This window comes from Lissotriton helveticus, chromosome 8 (genome assembly GCF_964261635.1).
Source record: "Lissotriton helveticus chromosome 8, aLisHel1.1, whole genome shotgun sequence".
Classification (NCBI taxonomy): domain Eukaryota; kingdom Metazoa; phylum Chordata; class Amphibia; order Caudata; family Salamandridae; genus Lissotriton; species Lissotriton helveticus.
The window spans coordinates 1,710,271,693-1,710,292,517 of record NC_136069.1 but is presented as its reverse complement, the minus strand read 5'-3'; the positions used below and the strand labels follow the sequence as shown (position 1 = coordinate 1,710,292,517).

General features: G+C 46.6%; 1 protein-coding gene across 1 annotated transcript in view; it reads left to right on the top strand.

The window, feature by feature from the left end:
- LOC144773655 (tyrosinase-like) overlaps positions 1-20,825 on the top strand; it is a 154,924-nt gene that overhangs the window by 54,278 nt on the left and 79,821 nt on the right. Inside the window, exon 2 of the mRNA XM_078658804.1 lies at positions 19,945-20,750. Coding sequence (XP_078514930.1) covers positions 19,977-20,750 — 774 coding nt within the window. The 5' untranslated portion in view covers positions 19,945-19,976. The remainder of the gene's footprint in view (positions 1-19,944; positions 20,751-20,825) is intronic.

Sequence of the window (20,825 nt, the reverse complement as noted above, 5' to 3'; positions counted from 1 at the left end):
GTGGCGTTCCCACCATTAATTCTAATGAAACACTTATGAAACAAAAGTTCCCAGAAGTCCGACCGAAATCCAGCTGTACTCCATCTCCCGGCGTGCCTTGCGCTTGCCTCTGACGCGCATGCGCAGTGCGGGGAGTTTCAAAGTCCTCGGAAGCATTTGAGCAGGTACCGAGAATGGAGGTGAGAGGGAGCTTCGAGGGATGGCAGACTTATGGGGCGCGGGACTGAGGTTTGGGGATTCTAGTATTTAAAGCTGATGATGATTGTAGCCATGTCCAAATGTAGCTCCACCTTCAGTGCGTTACCGTTCGTGCTGCGCACCTACTGTTTACCCGCATTCCGAATATCACTTCTCCCGGAGCCCCCTTCACCCTCGCTGTTCAGTCTTTTCTTTCACTGTATCATCTGTGCTTCCTAACCTCTCTCTTGCACCTCTCTCCCACCTGTCGGTGTGTGCTTTCTTCCTTGCTACTCCACTTCTGCAGTTCTTTTTACCTGCTCTTCTCTTTTTCAGACTCTCTTGCCATTGTTTCTCCTAGACCCACCCCAGTTTTCCATTCTCCCTCTCGCCTCTATTTATATGGGGTATTATACATGTGTTGCCACGCTGGTAGGGTGCTGAAGAGCCCAGGGACAGGCAGTGCTTTTTGTCCCTACTCCATACTAGTACACGGAGGGCAGGCTGGTTGGTGACGTTAAGAGATTCACAGAGCTCCAGAACAGGCTTTGCTTGTATTGTAACTGCAGGAAAGTTACCGCAGAGCCTCAGTAATGTCAGCCCCATGCCTGGCATTGACCGTGATGTAGAGTGTTACAGGGTCAGGGCAGGCTTGAATTGGGTTTCCAATTTGGCCCGGGCACCCCCCATAAAAGGGCCACATAATCAAGGATCACTTATCTCACTGGGCTCATTTTTTAGAGAATGTTTGATAAATTATGTATTTAAAGGCTCGTTGAGGCAGGAACATTAGTGAAAACTAGAAGCATTCTATGTTGGCTGGGCGAGCGAGGTGAAATAAAAGAGCCCAAAGACCACAACTCCTGATGTGGCTATGTTTGCCACCTGGCTGTGTTTTTAACCAGCATTACCAGCATTTTAATTTCCTGGCCGGTAGGAAAATTAGGAAAATCACCTAAAGCTGGTATTTTCTCCTCTGATCAATATGTACTTTAAACAGTAAACAAAAGGTGAACACAGTTTGAAATGTGGCCTAAAGCTGCTTTAATGATCCCAGACGGATAATACAACTAAACAGTGGCAGAAAAGCATTGTTACGAAGAAATACAGATGTTTTCATTATTGTTGAAGGAATCCTCTTTCATTATAATTGAGATTCCCAGTTTTTAATGATATTTTACAAATAAAGACCAAAACAGTTTTTTTCTATCTGCATCTATTTTTTAAGATCGAAAAGTGTAGAAAATGTGTGATTCTTTAAAGTGACTCTTCGTGTTGTCTTACATGAAATTCCAGGCCAACAGCTGAATAGATAGATGACACGGTATTAAAAAAAAACAGGCTGAAGTTTCCTTATCAAGTGGCATATGTCAGCATAATGCCAAAATGTACCTGTGGAAGCAGCGTTCTGTTCTATTTGGCTGCTTAATTTGCTACAACACAACAAGCTTCACTTTAAGAGTGCATCTTTGAGTTAAATGTCGATATCTACAATTATTCACAAAGTAAATATGGATAAATACATTCGGAAATATTAAAAAAATGTATATCAAAACTGGAGCACTGATTATTTTCCAGCCTTGGCATACTCTTAAAACTTGAGCAAACAGAAGGTTATTTTATATTGTAGTTTGATATAGCGAGAACTCAGCCGAAGGGCAGCGATTATATGAGCACTAATCATATTACAGAAGATCAAATTCATTTTTATTTTAGGCCTTTGATAATTAAGTCATTTTGCCAGAATCGCAGAATGTTGAGCTGAGGCTGGAACTTGAACCAATTGCCATAGGTTCAGAATCATCAGCTCTAACATTAGAATCTCTCAATTTTCCTCTCTGGGAAAGGTGCCTCATTGTGAGGCCCATACAAACATAGACCCCTTTCTACCAAGGCCTGAAAGACTCTGGTACTGAGGTGCCAGCAACAGGCTGTCAGCGAAGCCGCTTCACTTACTCTTCCCAGCCTATAGCCTCAGGGCGATGGCCTGGCAGGGGAGGGGTGAAGAAAAGCACAGAGCTGCTGCTCCAGCGCTGCTGAGGTGATCATGGCCCTATGGTCACATAACCTGCCCCCAGTCTGGCGCCTCAATTTAACAGCATAGCAGGGGAGTGGGACACTGCTTCTCAGTGTCTGCTCTGGCCCCAAAGGGGCCAGGCTAAGACTGCAGCAGCCAGACCAATACTGGCGTAGCAAAGTTGCTTCAAACCACCCACTCCGAGCCTTCCTGCTCATGATGCTGGCCCCACATTACATTTTCCTGGCAGGGAAGAGACAGTAAGGCTCTGTATGCGGGTGGACAGAGCTGCTGACAAAAACCGGTCCACAGGTGACCCTTAGGCACCGGCCCAATGCCTGACTGCCCGCCTTCCCAATACGATGCTGGTCAGGGACTGGTCTGGACTTGTCACCTCTGAAAGATATTGCAGAGCCATAGGGCAGGTTAAGTAGTGCCAATGCTTGTGGTATTGAAGAGCCACAGACCGGGTCACAAGTATTTCCACTGAATGTGGGTACCGTACTGCGGAACCTACGTTCTGCAGTACTTCAGAGACAGACCAGGTATGGTCAGGAGTGCAATATGCTGGGGAGCAAAGGGACAGGCTGTGTATTGTTCTTGCTAAATAATACTTTACACCCCAAGAACTGCCTGTCTATTGTTGTTCAAAAGATATAGCTGAGCCCAGAACATGCCAGGTATTGTCACTGAAGAATGTAAGTACTGCTGGACATCTGTAAATCACAGCATAGAAGCAAGCCTTGTTTTGTAGGTGTTGGCCAGGTCACAAGTCAGGGATGGATGCAGATTTACGGAGTCTACCCACTATTTTTAGAGGATTGACTCTGTTCCCCTTTAGCCAGAGGCCAAGGGATACTAAAACATGTTTGTTTTATTACCTTGTTTCTCACCACGTGTCTGCTCACATTTTTAGGTCGAGCCTGGCGTACGCAGCGCGAAGCGCTGTCGCCAGCGTGGCTTATTGTTGTGTAAATGTAAATGTATTGCGACTTATATAGCGCACGTATCACCCGAAGGCATCAAGGCGCTTGCCTTGGGAACCCGTCCTGGCTTTTTTCCCTGTGAGATAACCCCTACTGGGTATCCCCAGGGTGAAAGCCAGGCATCCCGCAGCGGGTGGGCCGCCGTAGTGGAGATTAAGCAACTATTGCCCAGAGTTGCAGCGTGGGACCCCATGATTAGAATAGGCACCGAGGTGAGAATTATCGAGTCCGTGGACATTTTGGGCTCAGGACCCTGCCGCGTCGGGAATTGAACCCTGGTCCCGGGCCAGACCTCTGCATCAGGGTCTGCCGCTCTAATCAGTGAGCCACACTCCTCCACTTGTGGACTCCAGTTGTGGACTTGCCTCGGAAGTGGAACAGGAGATGGGCACGCGCAGAGCTTTTGGCGATTTGAGCAGGTGCACACGCACATACAGCCATGTGCTGTGCACATCTCCTGTCCCGCTTCCGAGACAAGTCTGCCTCCTGCAATTGCATTTTTTTAATGCCCACGCACACTCCACACGTACAGCATGCCCCACTTACCGGGCGGGTTGTGCTTCCATGGGACTTCTCTCTGCGGGGTGTGCTCCTTCGCGCAGGCTGCAACACGCGGGGTCCCTCAGCTCACAGGAGCCCGGGACACTGCCGCGCGCTCCATCGCTGCCCATGTCCCAGGCAAGGTTGGCAGCACGCATGCTCAGTACGTGAGCGTGTGTGCACGAGGAGCTATTGTGCCGCGTGCTTTCAGTTTCCCTCCCCGCCCGCTTGTTTACAATTCCGATCGCAAGGCTAGTTAGGAAAGGCTGATTCTTTCCTCAATAATTGCCAGTTTGTCTCCGGATTGTGCTTTGCTTTATAATTGGGGTCAATAAACTACCGATATATAATGCACTCAGTAAGTTCAGCACAGAAAAAAATGTATATCTGAAAAGATGGTGGGCGTACCTCTATCACTCACTGATAGTAACAAAGATTGAAATGAAACTGAAATGCGCAGCTCACAATGGGGCACGTGGGCAGCTCGCTGGGCGCTGCAGCGGGTCCCCGCGGAGCTTGGTGGGTGGCTTGAAGTGCTCTTTTGGAAGTACAAGTGACCCGGCCACGCCTACCAACTTGTGAGGGTACGTTTAGCTATACATCTATTGCCACCCTGTTGGGCTTCGATATTGCAGCTTCCCGGGCATACACAGAGCTCCAAGGTCGGCGCATTAACCCACCCTACAATTTTACTGGAATTGGAACCTTTAACCTCGTCGGCTCGCACAGAGCTCTGCAGTCGGCGCATAAACCTACCGAGATTGGAACAGGTGATCCGCTGAGTACACATAGAGCTCCTTTGCCTCACCGGGCTCTCTTAGAGGGACCTAGAACTAACTCACACACACATTCCTGCAGATCGTGAAGTAACTGTTAAGGGGAGGGGCAGGCTCCCCAAACGTAGTCTCCAGAAATCAAAGTCTTTTGCACCCGGGCTCCCCGGTTGAACCGCTGCGGCCTCTTTTGGGTGGCCGTAGTCAGCTTCTCCACCCTCCTCCTGGGGCACTATTACACTGCAGAGGACCGCCGACCTCAAAGTTGGGGAACCAGTTTCAAGTCCGGTGGGGGACGCTAAACATCCTGTAATTGTATATAAAACTGCAAAAGGCACACATTTCAAATGTTATTGACCTTTGGAGGATGAACATCTATTCGACCATACCACCTAATTCCCCTTCACCCACCCAGCTCTAGAGTCAACGAAAATTGGTTCCTACGCCTTGAAATTTATTGCAGCAGGATAGGTTTTTCAGGGAGAGGAGAGGCAAAATTATGTAACCAATACAATGGGCTCACGTTTCGCTCAATTTGTTAAAAAGATATGGGGACTGGGGCCTTGGTGGTGGTGTTTAGGAATAGAGACAGTGCATTATCTAATACAGATGTTACAGTAAGCTCTACCTCGCGGGAATCTTCTGACTCAGGTTTAGTGAGAACTTCCCGTGACAAAGGGCGCTTGACGCCGCCTCTCTATGGGCAAAAAGGAGGTTTTCTAACAGTGTACCACAGACCCGGGAAACTTCTGCAGACAGGCCTATATGCCTATATGTATTTAATTCTAAAACATACACAACCAATCTATCAACAACGGGGGGGTCACGCACTGGAATGCGGTCATATGGCCAAGATCACACAACCTGTCAACTGTAGGCAGACAATGACCAGGCAGGGGAGGTGGATTCCCATCAATGAGAGATCTGCTACCTTCACTCCCAGATCCAAGGACAGTAGCTTCCAGGAGTCTGATATTTACACAGAAGCTGATATGGAAAGGCCGTGAGCAGAAGGGTGGTGGGAGGTGGGCTTGTGCATTGGCAAGGCTGACAGAGAGAAAGAACCAGAAGGGGGGTGGGAGAGGGAAAACAGAGGAGAAACTGACAAGTGAGGAGTGAGGCAAGCAAAGTGTGTGTGTGTATGGAAGACAGGTGGAGGAGTGATCGAGTCTGTGTGTGGTTAAAAAAGATAGGGGGAGGAATACGCGTTTGTAGGTGTGCGTGTAAAAGAGAGGAAATGACAAAAATCTGAGAGAGAGGAGCAATCTTATCAAAGGTACAGAGGAAGGGGCTGTCTCTCCAATTCAGACATCACCCATGTACTTCTGTACGCAAATGTTCATCTTGGTGTGGAAAAGTAAATTTTGCCATGTTCTGTGTCCCTACGTGTTCCCCATCTTATGTTATGTGTGCATGATTAATATGCATATGTATCCCCCATGATCGATTAAAGACGCAATTACAGTTGTGTCCATCTCTAGTATGCCAATTTCCAGTTCTCGTGAAAGATACGAGTATTAGGCCTATGTAAAGTTACGTTGCCACGTTTCTCAGTGTGCACGTTATTTCATTGACAAGTCCCCGTTTCTAGGCCTCAAAAGGGCCCGGACACCAGATTCAGCTCCTGTCTCCTGAACCCTCGCAGAGGAGCGATACAGCCCCCACCTGTGTTCCTGACCCTTCACTTACTTCCTGCCTCACAGTGCCCGGCTCGGCCTGGCTCTGCCTGCTAGTCTGCCAAGAGTATGTTATGATTCTAGTTATCAGTCCAGCCCTCCTTCTCTGCATTCCTAAGCTACTGAATCGCATCAATAGTTTCCGTCATCGTCTAGCCTTTACGTCTCCATGTAAGAGAAATACTGCATTTAATGGTCATTTAATATTCCTCAACACGCACTACATGTAGAATAATGCATGCTCCAGTCTTAGAGTCCGTTAGCCTTTACCCCGATAACTTTTGGATTCTATCAACATGTTCTCCAAACATCAGATACTAGATAGTGTTTAGGTACATGTCGCCCTGACTCTCCAGACTTCAGTCTCTGCTCCTAGCGCAAAAGTCATAGCCCCCAGTTTCTCCTAGTAACACGTCATTGTTAGTTTGCGCGCACCATTAGGTTAGAGGTCCCGGCTCCTTAGGTAGCCCCCTCCATGCTTCCGCCCCATTCATGACATATTCTGTTACGTTTACATCACATGTCTATGTATACGCCTCCTGTTACACCTACTTTCACCCTTATCTTTCGCGACTGCTATTGACCACACCCACTGCTCCGCCTATCGTATGTATTGTAATGCAATTGTTTTAGTATATATGCTTGTGCACTGTTATTAAAAGTTATCCCTTGATCCTGCCCTCGGCAGCGCTGCCATCCTATTCCTGTGCAGGTTGTCCTGTTCCTGTCCTTTATGCTGTATTAAACCTGCAAACTCCTACTACCTCGAATCTTGACTCTTATTTATTGAGCTATCTGTTATTACTATGTCCAGTCAAAAATAGATCCGGTATTATTTATTTATATACCACATAATGGCGCCCGAATAGGGACTTGCCCTTTCCCCACGCGCCGGTGAAGCCACGTATGCCCCCTGACCCTCTGCAGCCGTGACGGAACTCTTCTGCGCACCGGCAGATATTTCTGCTTCAAGTATCCCTCAGGCCCACGGAGGAGACGGAGGTTGCGGTCCAGCATCCAGACGAGGCGGTGGAGGAACGCGGCGAGTCCCGACCAGAGCCCAAGCCGAGAGTCCAAGGTCCGAGGTATCCGGAGGCCCACCCGTAACAGAAGTCCGAAGTTCGTCCGTCCGGCGTCGAAGCAGTCCAGTCCAGTCCGAGGCCTTCCGTTCTTGCTGCCCGGTGAGTACCGTTGCTGGGGTAGTATCTAGACAGGGTCAATCTAATTGACTCTGGTCCGTGGGTTTGGTGGTACACAGACCCAACACGAAGTGTCCACTCCGGTGGATGCGGGTCCTGACGTGTCTCTTTATGAGACCGGTAAGTTTCGTACTGTTTTAGCAGTGCATCTAGTTTCTGTTCTAGTCCGTTCTGTTCTCGAGAGATTCATGTATTCTGTTTTCAATATTCCAGGTAGTATTTTGTCAGAACTGTTATTTTAAAATGTCATTCATGTATTTTAATGTCGTGGTATGAAAGTGGTGTAATTATCGTGTTCATTGTGTATTGTATTGTGTCTAGATTACAGTTCAGTCATGCCTTTGTTTTCCAAATTACGTCAGTTAAGAACTAGAAAAGGTCTGTTAGAAGAAGCAGTTCCTGTCCCGCCTAGGGACAGTCCAGGCCATTTTATGTATCAGAAGCATGGCATAAGTGCCATATTATATCTAGATTTATGGGTAGAGTACACCAAAGAGTTAGAAGAAAAGTATAGATGGCCCGTATCAGGTACGTGGGATGCCGAGTGCATCATGCGAGTAGAAGAAGCATTATGGAAAAAGAAAGCCAGACAGTCACAGAAAGATGCCATCGAGTTATGGTGCAAAGAATCTCATAAAAAAAACGAAAAAGAAATCAGAAAGTCAGAATTAAGTAGAGAATCCTTAGAACGAGCCCAAGAAAGGGAATTAATCGAGATAGGTGAACGAGTTAAAACCGAACAGTCAGACAGACAGAGGAATGCCCTCATTAAGGGTATGTATCCTCTTCTTGCCGAGGGCTTGCCAAAAGCAACCCCGGAGGCATCCAGTAATTTTCCGCCACCCTTAGTTCCGATCAAGCTACGTCACAAACCGACCGCAGCTGATATTTTTATTTCGTCCTATTTGGACGACACAGTCCCGGAATATGCAAATCCTGTTCCGCCAGTTCCTGTAAATAATGCAATTCCTGCTCCTCCAGACACCGGGGCACCTTTTGCAGTACCTGTTACGGTACCCCCGGTCCAGCCAACATTACAATTTCACGCCGCGCCAGCACGAAGAGTATCAGTCGATGATTCTAGTTTAGGGGCCGCAGGAGGAGGTCCTCCTGGTACCCCGCCGCCACACCAACGTGTAACGTTAGTCGAGTTACATGAACGTGCGTTACAGCGTACGCCCAAATATAAGTCCGTTGCAGAAATCCGACGAGCTCTTACTGAATGCCGCTATGATCCAGTCACAGGCGATGATAGTACGGTTATATACTCCATACGTGTAAGACGGGTGACCGGGTATTTGGACACCCTACCGGATATGAAAGAAGATCTAGACAGAATATATCGTTTCATCCGTACAGGGGATGATCCAGAAAGTATTGGCGAAGCCATGTCTCAAAGGAAAGCTGAGATCCAGCTCATGATATTAAAGTTTCTGATTAATTGTTTAATAAGGGAACAAGATTATCCGTCCAAAGATCCGGCCGAAATGAGAACCCTGACAAGGTGGAGTGATAATATAGCCGAGGGTAAGCACAGAACCATCAGTAGTATAGAGAGTATGTACAAGAAAATTCGTAAGGAAATAATAAGGTTACATGAACAACGTAAAGCAGCACAAGTAAGCGAGAAAGAGAATGACTCTCTTACTGAGGAGGTAGAGGACGAGAATACCGCCAGAATAGCGTATGTAGGAAAATCTAGATTTCCAGACCGCCATTTACGCCTAGAACACAAGAAAATCTTTCATCATCCAGCACCGGAACAAGGTTCTCTAGAACAAGTATTTCAAGCTACCGATCACATTTTGAAATCACGAATCGGTTATAGTGAGTTAAGTACTATGCATGAACAAGAACTAGCCCGATCAGCAGTCCGATGGACTACTGATTCTACCACTTTTCCAGACGAAATAGTGGCACAAATGTTTCTGAAACTGCCCCCAGCCGAGCAGCGACTGGTGGGTATGTATATCATCCAGCACCTCATTACATTGTATGAGGGTCAACATTCTGATCCAGGTCCGTTACATGATGTATTGAACGAGTTACTCCAGTATAGAAGGAAAGGTTTAGGTACCGATTTAATTAGTGTCATTCTAGAACAGCGTTACAAATATAGTACGTTTTTGAACCCGCATTTCGTTCATGTCTCACCTCCAGAAAGTAAACCGTTTTACATAGATAGACAGAATCCGTTACGAGAAGTACACCCAGTCAGGACAGCAGATGGTGAAATGCAACGAGTATTTGTTTACACCCCGATTACAAAGATGGAACTCTTAGAAATGAAGAAATTAATTCCCTGCCATGACAAAGATCCAGCAGGGTTCCACCGAGAATTAAAAGACATGCTCCGTATGGGAGAATATACGTATCCAGATATAATTGAAATGCTAAAGGTCCTGTTGCCCGCAGGGGTATACGATAAACTCAAGGAAAAAGATTGGGAGGTGGGAGAGAAAAAGATCGATTGGGCAGTTCTAGAAGCTGAAGATAAGATACGAGTACCAGGTACCGGTCTTGGAGAGAAATGTAAAGAATTACCTGAACTGTTAATACAAGTTTTGCCTAGATTACTAGCAACTAAAAAGGAAGACTGGGATGCAATCTCAGCCTGTAAACAGAAAACGTATGAAAGACACGAAAATGAAAGTACTAGTTGCACAATCTGTTCCACAAGACAGTCAGAAGAGGGGTCCGAATCAAGCCAGTCATCCTGCAGCTCCCGTTAAAGGGACATGCAATTATTGTAAACAGCCAGGTCATTATATAAACGAGTGTGCAGTTCTGAAACACAATATAGCCACTGGTAAAACTAAAGAAAGACCACGTCCGCCTAGACAAGAACAAATTTCACAGACTTCTCAGTCACAGAATGCACAACAGACAGTTCCAGCACCGCAGCCTATTGCTGCAACACAGCATGTTACACAGCAGATGTATCAGTATGCTCAGACAGAGTATCCCGAGTACCAAGCGTACTCATGAAACAGCCTAGAGAGGGAGGTAGGCTTGCCTCTCATCGAGATTCCTGTAGATCAAGAAGGTCCCTATGTTCATAGTCAAGTACTAGGGAAAGACAGAAAGTTTCTGATTGATACAGGGGCAAGTAGGACTACCATTAGTCACGCCGAAGTTCCAGGGGCTCCGCTCTCAGGCTCTAGAAATGTTTCCCTTGGATTTTCAGGAAAGCCTATTGTAAACGAGATTTCTAAGCCAGTTACTCTAGACGTAGGTCCATTGTCCCGCACTACTGATCTGTTACTTACGAAATCATGTCCAGAAAATCTGTTAGGCATTAAGACACTGAAAGAGTTAGGTGCAGTTATTTGCTGCTCCCCAGAGGGAATACGTTTGTTTTTACGTGACTTCAAGGGTCACTATGTTTTACGTGATTTTGATCCGAGATTGTCTAATGTTCCGCAGCATCTATGGGCGCAAGGTCCAACTGATGTAGGTTTCATGCAAATCACACCCCATCGTGTGACTCTCAAACCAGGTGTAGTGTTACCACGAATCAGACAGTACAGATTACCACCTGAGGCTGTAGCAGCCTTATCCAAAATTATTGACGAGCTCATTGCTCAAGGAGTAGTTGTAGAAACTTACTCCAATGTATGTAATTCTCCGATCATTCCAGTCATGAAACGTACTGATCCAAATGCACCCCCAGTATATCGATTAGTGATTGACCTACGAGAACTCAATAAATGTATTATTCCCCAGTATCCAGTAGTCCCAGATATTTCTTCCCTATTGACAGCCATTGATTCCGAAGCGTCATTTTTCACAGTCATAGACCTCAAGAACGCGTTTTTCAGTGTCCCCATTCATCCAGACAGCCAGTTTCTTTTCGGATTTTGTTTAAATGGAAGGAGCTATAAATTCACACGAGCTCCTCAAGGTTTCACAGAAAGTCCTAGCATTTACAGTCAAGCACTTAAGAGACAACTAGACAACATTCACATGCCAACAGACACTGCCCTGCTCCAGTATGTCGATGATCTACTGATCACAGCCCGTTCTGAACGTGCTTGCGAGCGAGCATCACTTACAGTCTTGTATTTCCTAGCCGAGATGGGGCACAAGGTGTCCCCTTCGAAGCTTCAATTCTGTGTCCAGCAAGTGATCTACTTAGGCCACTTACTGTCCAAGTGGGGTAGGCAGTTGACACCCGACCGTATCCAGTTAATAGCGAGTCTTCCTCAGCCCAAGACCCAGAAGGAGGTACGTGCTTTTATTGGCCTTACTTCTTATTGCAGACAATGGATTCCTCAGTATGCATTTCTAGCTAAGCCACTGATACAGTTAACGACACAGGAGGCAGCCGTATCGACTGTCCTCCCTTGGACATCTGAACATACACTTAGTTTCAATGAGTTAAAGAAAGCTTTATGCCAAGCTCCTGTTCTAGCTACACCGAACTACAGTAAGCCTTTTACACTTTTTGTCACAGAACGTGATGGTACAGCATTATCTGTTCTCACACAAGATCAAGCAGGACAATACAAGCCCTGTGCTTATTTTTCGAGCACATTAGATCCTGTAGCCCAGGCTCTGCCTGCGTGCCTCAAGTCAGTTGCAGCCACAGCACTAGCTATCAGACAAAGTGATTCCATAGTTTTAGGACATTCCTTGACAGTACAAGTTCCACACTCCGTGGAAGTTCTTTTAAACCGAACACAGACTCAGCACTTGACAATTGCACGTTTAACAGGTTATGAACTGACACTGTTCCAGCCACACATAGAAATCAGACGCTGCAACGTTCTAAATCCTGCTACACTGTTACCGTCAGTTATTTCGAATCCTGCCACACACAACTGTGTGGAAGTAGTTAATACTATGACTAAGCCAAGACAAGATCTGACAGATATTCCATTACCAGATCCTGACCTGACACTTTATGTGGATGGTTCATGTATGAGAACAAGTACAGGAGAACTAGTAGCCGCGTATGCAGTGACTACTGACACTGAAGTTATAGAAACACACCGTATTGACACCCTGTCTGCTCAAGCAGCAGAGCTAGTTGCTCTGACTCAAGCCTGCATACACGCTAAGAACCTGAAAGTTAATATTTACACAGATTCACGTTATGCATTCGGAGTCGTACACGACTTTGGAGTGCTCTGGCAGGAGAGAGGTTTCATGACTTCTCATGGAACCAAGATTCAGCATGGTCTCCTTATTCAAGCTCTGTTAGATGCAATACACTTACCGACATCTATCGCTATCATGAAGTGCAAAGCACATACGAAAGTTACTGACACTATTTCCCAGGGTAATGATCTAGCAGATCGCACAGCCAAGCTTACAGCACAGACTCCAGACATTCCAGTTAATCTGACACAGACACATACTCCAGATCCGACTACCTGTATGACAGTTAAGGACCCTACTCAAGATGTCATAGATATCCAGTTACATGCTACTCCCGATGAAATCAAGAAATGGTCCGAACAAGGAGGGGTCCAGACAGATCAGGGATGGGTGACGAAGGGAAAAGCCACATGGTTTCTCCCCGACTCTATGGTTCAAGTCATTATCAATACCGCACATAGTCCAGCACATTTAGGAGAAAAAGCTATGTTAGACAGTATCCAGAACATTTGGTTCAACAAGCATTTACGAGCTGCAGCCAAGCAGAAAGTCCGTACCTGTATGATATGTTGCCAGTTCAATCCAGGTAAAAGTGTCCCGGTGGAACAAGGTGGATTCCAGCCCCCTGACCACCCTTTTGAAGTCCTCCAGATGGATTATATTCAGATGGAGCGATGTCGAGGTTTCAAGTATGTCCTCGTAGTTGTATGCGCTTTGTCCAGGTGGACAGAAGCATATCCAGTCCCAGATTACACAGCCGCGACCACTGCCAAGCAGTTGGTTCGTGAATTTTTCCCCCGTTATGGACTCCCTAGGGTCGTATATTCTGATAACGGCCAGCCATTCTCATCTGAGCTCATGAAACACATCTCCCTTTTGTTAGGGTACCAGTGGAAGTTCCATTGTGTACGCCATCCTGAAGCAGCCGGTCTAGTAGAGAGACATAACCAGACCCTGAAAATCCGCATTGCCAAAGTCTGTAAAGAGAAAGGTGTAGACTGGCTAGTAGCTCTGCCAGTCGCTCTGTTTTATATGCGCATGGTCGCACATTCCAGATCAGGTCTGTCCCCCGTATGAGGTCGTATTTGGCCGCCCCCCTAATATGTGGGGTACACCTAGACCCCGAAGTATTACAGATGTTTCAAGTAATATGCTGACAGATTACCTAGCTTCCTTGATGTCTGCCCTACACTCTTGTCGTTCACAGGTTGCCGCCGCATTTCCAGACAATACCGAGGTGGCACCGCATGAAATCGTTCCCGGAAGTTTGGTTCTTGTAAGGAACTTTGATCGTTCAAGTCCGCTGGAGCCTCGCTGGAAGGAGCCAAAGCAAGTTCTCCTGGCCACCCGTACTGCCGTCAAGCTGGAAGGCAGGAAGGGCTGGGTCCATCTGTCTCACGTAAAGACATTTTTTAGACTAAAGACTGTTTCCAAGAACAATTCCGAGGATTTTAAAGACTGCCAAAGTACTATTCTTAAGGACTGTCCCGCAAAAGACATTGATACAAATTCCTCCCTGTTAGAGAAAACTCCGCAACAGGAGTATAAGTTAAAATTAAGGTCTAGTAAAATAAGTCAGCCAGTTTGATTGTCTAAGTCCTCCCCTAGGTGAAACGGTTAGACCGGTTTCTGACATGTATAAAATAGACCCCCATAGTGAGAGAGTTAGTCAAAACTCAATCCGATGTATCGTTTTTCTAAGTTTCATATTGTTTTTCAGCCTTATGATTACCTGCACAAGTTATGCATTTTATTTGTGTTTTCCAGTTTCTCATGTAAATAAGTCTTCTAATGCTACAGTAGAGCACACGTTTAGTGATCTGCCTCCTCATGAACTCTCTTATCGTCTTGCTATGCGCAATAATTCGTTTATTAGAATGTTACATTATTCACACCAGACCAGCAATGCCACTAATTGTTGGGTGTGTGGTCGACTCCCCCCTTTCCAGACACCGAAGGGAGTTCTGCCACTCTTTCCTTATCCATTCTCACATAATGGTTCGTGTGGAGCATGGTCCACGTTAACGTCATCCTCAACAGATATGTCTTTTCTTAACAGTACATGTTTTCCAGACAAGCAAGGTCTTCCCCACAGAACAGGGTTAGATCTAGAAAATGAAGTTTATAATTTAGGTAATTATTCTTCGAATTTCATGGTCCTGAATGTTCAGTCTGATTCTACTCCAGACTTACCTGCTATGTCAGTACTACCAGTCAAAGGCGAATTGTGTGTCCGAAATAATGGTTCCGTACATGTAGGACATAGTGATTGTACTATTATTGTCAAGTATAGTGACAGTGGGAAATCTATTTTCAAAGCTTCACGTCATTCTTATTTTGTTTGTGGTCAGACCGCATATGTTCGTCTGCCCCTCGATTGGGAGGGAACCTGTTACATTGCATTCCTTCTACCACCAGTTTTCCTAGCCCCACCTGACTATTATAGGAATTCCCACCTAGTACATACTAGACACAAGAGAGACCTCCCGATTGTCGATTATACTGAAACTGCTCTAGAACAATACATAGATATCAATAAAGGTGTCTTTCCCTATTTAGGTACTGTCGTGAATAGTAAACTGATACGTAGATTAACCAGAACCCTTGAAGCAGTAGTGATTGAGACTACCTCTGCTCTAGGTAACTTAACCGAAGAGCAATCTTTTATGAGAATTGTCGTGCTCCAGAATCGTCTCGTCCTTGACGTCATACTGGCCGATAGGGGCGGGGCATGTAGAGTCATCGGATCTAGTTGCTGCATTTTCATTCCTAATAACGCGCCGTCTGTTTATTCAGCTATAACCAGACTGCATAAAATTGCCCATCTGTTACACCAAAATCCAGGCACCTGGACATGGTCCGGTTGGTTCTGGAACATAATTTCCGCCTGGGGATGGAAAGTGTTGTCCTTTCTAGGTATTGCAGTAGCGATCATATTCAGTTGCTGCCTCTGTATACAATGTGGCCCTGCGATTTGCGGCATTTGTGCTACCTCTTGTATTCCTAGTCCCAAGTCCCGTTCTAAATCCCGTTCCAAGACAATTCGAGACGAGCAAATGATACTGTATGAAATGATAGATGGTATCATGAATATTGATGTTTCCTGATGGAAACGTAGTGACAAGGAGGGAATGTGGAAAATTAAATTTTGCCATGTTCTGTGTCCCTACGTGTTCCCCATCTCATGTGTGCATGATTAATATGCATATGTATCCCCCATGATCGATTAAAGACGCAATTACAGTTGTGTCCATCTCTAGTATGCCAATTTCCAGTTCTCGTGAAAGCTACGAGTATTAGGCCTATGTAAAGTTACGTTGCCACGTTTCTCAGTGTGCACATTATTTCATTGACAAGTCCCCGTTTCTAGGCCTCAAAAGGGCCCGGACACCAGATTCAGCTCCTGTCTCCTGAACCCTCGCAGAGGAGCGATACAGCCCCCACCTGTGTTCCTGACCCTTCACTTACTTCCTGCCTCACAGTGCCCGGCTCGGCCTGGCTCTGCCTGCTAGTCTGCCAAGAGTATGTTATGATTCTAGTTATCAGTCCAGCCCTCCTTCTCTGCATTCCTAAGCTACTGAATCGCATCAATAGTTTCCGTCATCGTCTAGCCTTTACGTCTCCATGTAAGAGAAATACTGCATTTAATGGTCATTTAATATTCCTCAACACGCACTACATGTAGAATAATGCATGCTCCAGTCTTAGAGTCCGTTAGCCTTTACCCCGATAACTTTTGGATTCTATCAACATGTTCTCCAAACATCAGATACTAGATAGTGTTTAGGTACATGTCGCCCTGACTCTCCAGACTCAGTCTCTGCTCCTAGCGCAAAAGTCATAGCCCCCAGTTTCTCCTAGTAACACGTCATTGTTAGTTTGCGCGCACCATTAGGTTAGAGGTCCCGGCTCCTTAGGTAGCCCCCTCCATGCTTCCGCCCCATTCATGACATATTCTGTTACGTTTACATCACATGTCTATGTATACGCCTCCTGTTACACCTACTTTCACCCTTATCTTTCGCGACTGCTATTGACCACACCCACTGCTCCGCATATCGTATGTATTGTAATGCAATTGTTTTAGTATATATGCTTGTGCACTGTTATTAAAAGTTATCCCTTGATCCTGCCCCCGGCAGCGCTGCCATCCTATTCCTGTGCAGGTTGTCCTGTTCCTGTCCTTTATGCTGTATGAAACCTGCAAACTCCTACTACCTCGAATCTTGACTCTTATTTATTGAGCTATCTGTTATTACTATGTCCAGTCAAAAATAGATCCGGTATTATTTATTTATATACCACATTGGTCTGTGTGTTTCCGTCGACCTGCTTGTGTACGCATGGCATGCATGTGTCTACTGGGTGATGATGGGTGAATGCAAATGTGGTGGTGGGGGGGGGGGTGCGTGGGCCTTTGTCTGTATACCTTGTCTGGGTATGTGTGTTTATCGGCATGCGCGCCTTTGTGAGCACTAGTATGCTTGCCTCTGTGTGCCTTTTGTGTAGATTCATGTGTGTATGTCTTTTGTAGTTTGGTGTCTATACATATGTGCATGGTTTGGAGTTTATGGACCCCGTGAGTTTGTCTTGATGCATGTGGTTCGGCGTGTGTGGCTGGTGTGTGGGTTTTAGCGGTCCAGTGGGTGTATGTAAGGACTAGTGTATAGTTGTGCTTTGGAGAGTTTGATATGTGTTGTGGTTCAGCATGTGAGAGGTTGTGTGCGATTTTGCGTGTGACTGTGCGGCTGGTGCACTGGTGCTGTTTGGTGTGTGTGTATTGTTCAGAGTTTGGGAGAGTTGAGTTTTAGAGTGTGTGGCTGGGGACGCTCATGTGCAGTTTGGTGTGTGCGTTATGTTCAGCGTGTGGGAGGTTGTGTGTGGTTTAGGGTGTATGCGAGATGAGAGAACTATTGAGCGACAGAGAGGTGCCCCCTCCAGACTTGAAATTTAGATCATGAGAAGGAGGCCCTTCTCTTCACCAGATATCCTTCGATCAACCACTGCAAAGCCCGATCAAGGATACCAAGCACTATGGAAATTCCCCTACAATGTAACACACTACCTGCTTCTTCCCAGCCCCACTGGCAGCATTTACTAGTCTGTTCCTGGGGTAAAAGGAATGAGCAGCTGTGATTTAATGCGACTACTGTTGCTCAGAGACTGTAGCAGGAGGCGCTTTCGACTAGATCCATCCATCTTGGCTCTCATGGGATCGGATGATGTCACATGGTTGACGACCGAGCACAACCCAAAGGGAATGCTTATGAATTTGTACACAAGTAGTTCTGGGGCAGATAAAGCTCACACTTTGCATCCCTGGTCCACTTTGACCTTACTCACTATGTCCCTCACCCTAAACTAAATGTTAACAGTAACTCCCCACACATTCTAAACAGATCAACCCAATCACTTTGGTTCTAAGTCCTCGCTCCCCTGTCCCCTCTACTTTTTAGGTCTCACCCTCTCCCCTTTCAAGAGAAATCACATGAGGCTTTTTGTTCACCTAGCGAAGCGCCCCCTTCCCCAGAACGGACTCTACCATCACTGGATTTACAAATTGTAACACTATTTGCATTTGACATTACAATCATTTAAAAACATTTTTACAAAACATGTACAATATAAAAAACAATGTCATTTACAAGGCCATTTACTCAAAACAATGTCACTGCGAGACCTATTGCATTGTAAATGCTTGTTGCATTTGTCACCCTGAGTGGGATGGGTATGCTCAGACGTGAGTCCCGTGCTCTCCATGCCACAGGAGTCAAGCTATCCTGGCTGATGAGGGCTGAAAGCCCGAAAGCGGTCCTAGGATGCTTGTTTCCAGTCCAGGGAGGACCTGGCTTGGCAGTTCGGGCTGGACTGTTCCCATGGGGCACAGGGTCAAGACTGATTTGCATATGGCTGGGTTCAAACTGGAATGGCATGGTGAGCAAAAAAACGATGGATGTAGGCCCAGATCTCTGTACTGGGGTGAATGTATGACATTGTTCTGCATTCTGTCCATCAACTGTTGTTTTTGCATTCGTGTTGATTTGGCAGCACGGAACAGGCTCTTGGCACTAAGAACCAGTACACGCATCATGACATAACACAGCTCTGCCACTCACAGAAATCTGTTGAATCTTGTAGAGTTTTGGGGTAACTCAGTGAAACTCTGTGGAGTTCTACTCACTCCTTATCTCTCTCCACTCTTAAAAGTGCAGGCTGGTGATGCCTGCACAGTGAAACACGTAGTGGCTGCTACAAATCGGCTCCATATATCCTCTTATATGTGGTGCCCCAAGACCAGCACAAGCTTGCGGCAGCCCAGAAGACAACATATTCAACTTAGCACATTCCCTGTTTGCACAAAGCGCACCTGTTTGAAGATGCTTTGTGGCACACAGAGGGAAAGTGTGCCCTATGTGTAGGAGGGCCCTTGTGTGTTTGAGTATTGCGCAGTTATAGAGTTGGATTTATAAAACACTCATACATGAGGTGTATGGCAATGATTGGGTATGTGGCAGGTTCTTATCAGAGTCAGACCAAGAGCCGCCTGCGCCAGTGCTCCAGACTCACATGCATATATGTAAACTGCGCTTTGAGGAGCACCAGGCCATGAATAGTGCTTTAAAAGCCATTGGACTAACATAGGATAACGGCATATGTATTCCGCTCTGACTGGCATTCCTGTTGGTTTCTCTGGATGTGTGCAAGCATTTGAGTGCAGCACAATTTCATGTGTTCTTGAATTCTCTCCATTCTTAGCTGAAAGCTGAGTTAGATTTATGGTAACGTTCACCTTTTTCAATATAACATTGTTCATAATGTTCCTCAGTGGATTGCACAGTGCACACCTTTAGGCTTGCAGGAGCTGGAGTTTCTGCCAGGCCACCTATGTGTATAGCAGTCTCATTTTGAACCCTCTAGATCCTCTGATGTAAGTTGGGGAGCTACATAAGTTCAGTCTCAGATATAACAGAGTGCAGGGACACCTCCAGGCTGGGCCAGAAAGAAGGTCCTGCATTCTCCTGCCTAAATGTGTGTATTTGAGCTTGTAAAGCGCACTGCTACCCGTCCTTAGGTTTCCTGGCGCTGTATAATTCTGGGGAACCCGTCCTGACTTTCCCTGTGGGATGGTCCCTGCTGGGAGTCCTCAAGGTGGAGCCAGGCATCCCCGGCGTTGATGGGGCCATTGTGGAGATTAGGCAAGCTAATGCTCAGAGTTGCCGAGTGGAACCCCTGATTAGAGTAAGCACCGAAGCGAGAATTATCGTGTCCACTGACCCAAGTCCATGACCCTGCCGCGTCGGGAATTGAACCCTGGTCCCGGGCCGACTTCTGCTCCCAGGTCTGCCGCCTCTAACCAGTGAACCACACTACTCCACTAAGCCTGCCAGTCCCTGCATCTTTCTGTGCAAGCCTCTTATGCTTCTCCTGTTCTGTGCCAATCTTTAACCTCAGTTCTGCTTCTTGTCCCTACAGGTACCCAAGGTTACGATTGGAAGCCTTGCGCCATGATGCTTTCTCTTACCTTCCTGGCGCTGTGCCTCATCACTACAGTGAAGAGCCAGTTTCCCCCAGACTGCTCCACCCAGAAGGCCCTCAGTGAAAGGCGCTGCTGCCCAGTCTTCGAAGGGAGTGTGTGTGGCTCCAACAGTGGCCGAGGGTCTTGTCGACGGTACCAGCGGTATGACCCTGATCCAACTGACATGCGGTGCAACTGGCCCTACCAGCTGTATGATGAGCTGTGCTCCTGCTATGGAAACTACGACGGAGCAGACTGTGGGGACTGCAAGCCCTACTATCATGGACCCACCTGCTCGGAGCACGTCCCGTGTGTGCGCCCGGAGCTTCGCGAACTCACGGCTGCGGAGAGGAAGCAGTTCACCGACACACTCTGCCTGGCCAAGACCACCACCAGCACCAGGTGCGTTGTCCAAAACGGTGGAACCTTAGGGGATGTTCGCACCTACACATTTGAACGTGCATCTGAGTTTGACTGCATCGCTGCCATCCATGCCAGTTCCGCTATGGATGTCAAAGAAGGAGGCAACTGGACCAATCAAGACGTTCTTCACCGTGGCCCAGCCTTCTGTCCAGGCCATCGCTGTCTGTTGATCCTCTTTGAACGTATGCTTCAACAAGTATCTGGTAACAAGAGTATGTGCCTTCCATACTGGGACTGGACAAAGGAAGTCAACACCTATACGGTGTTCACCGATGACCTCATGGGCAGGGTTGGCATTGATGGAAGGATTCTGGCCCCTTGCTGCTTTGCAAACTGGAGGGTAGGTCACTCTAGTTTATATAGGTCTAAAATGCAATTCCTGGTCAGCCACTTTCTGATTTAATGACCGGAAAAG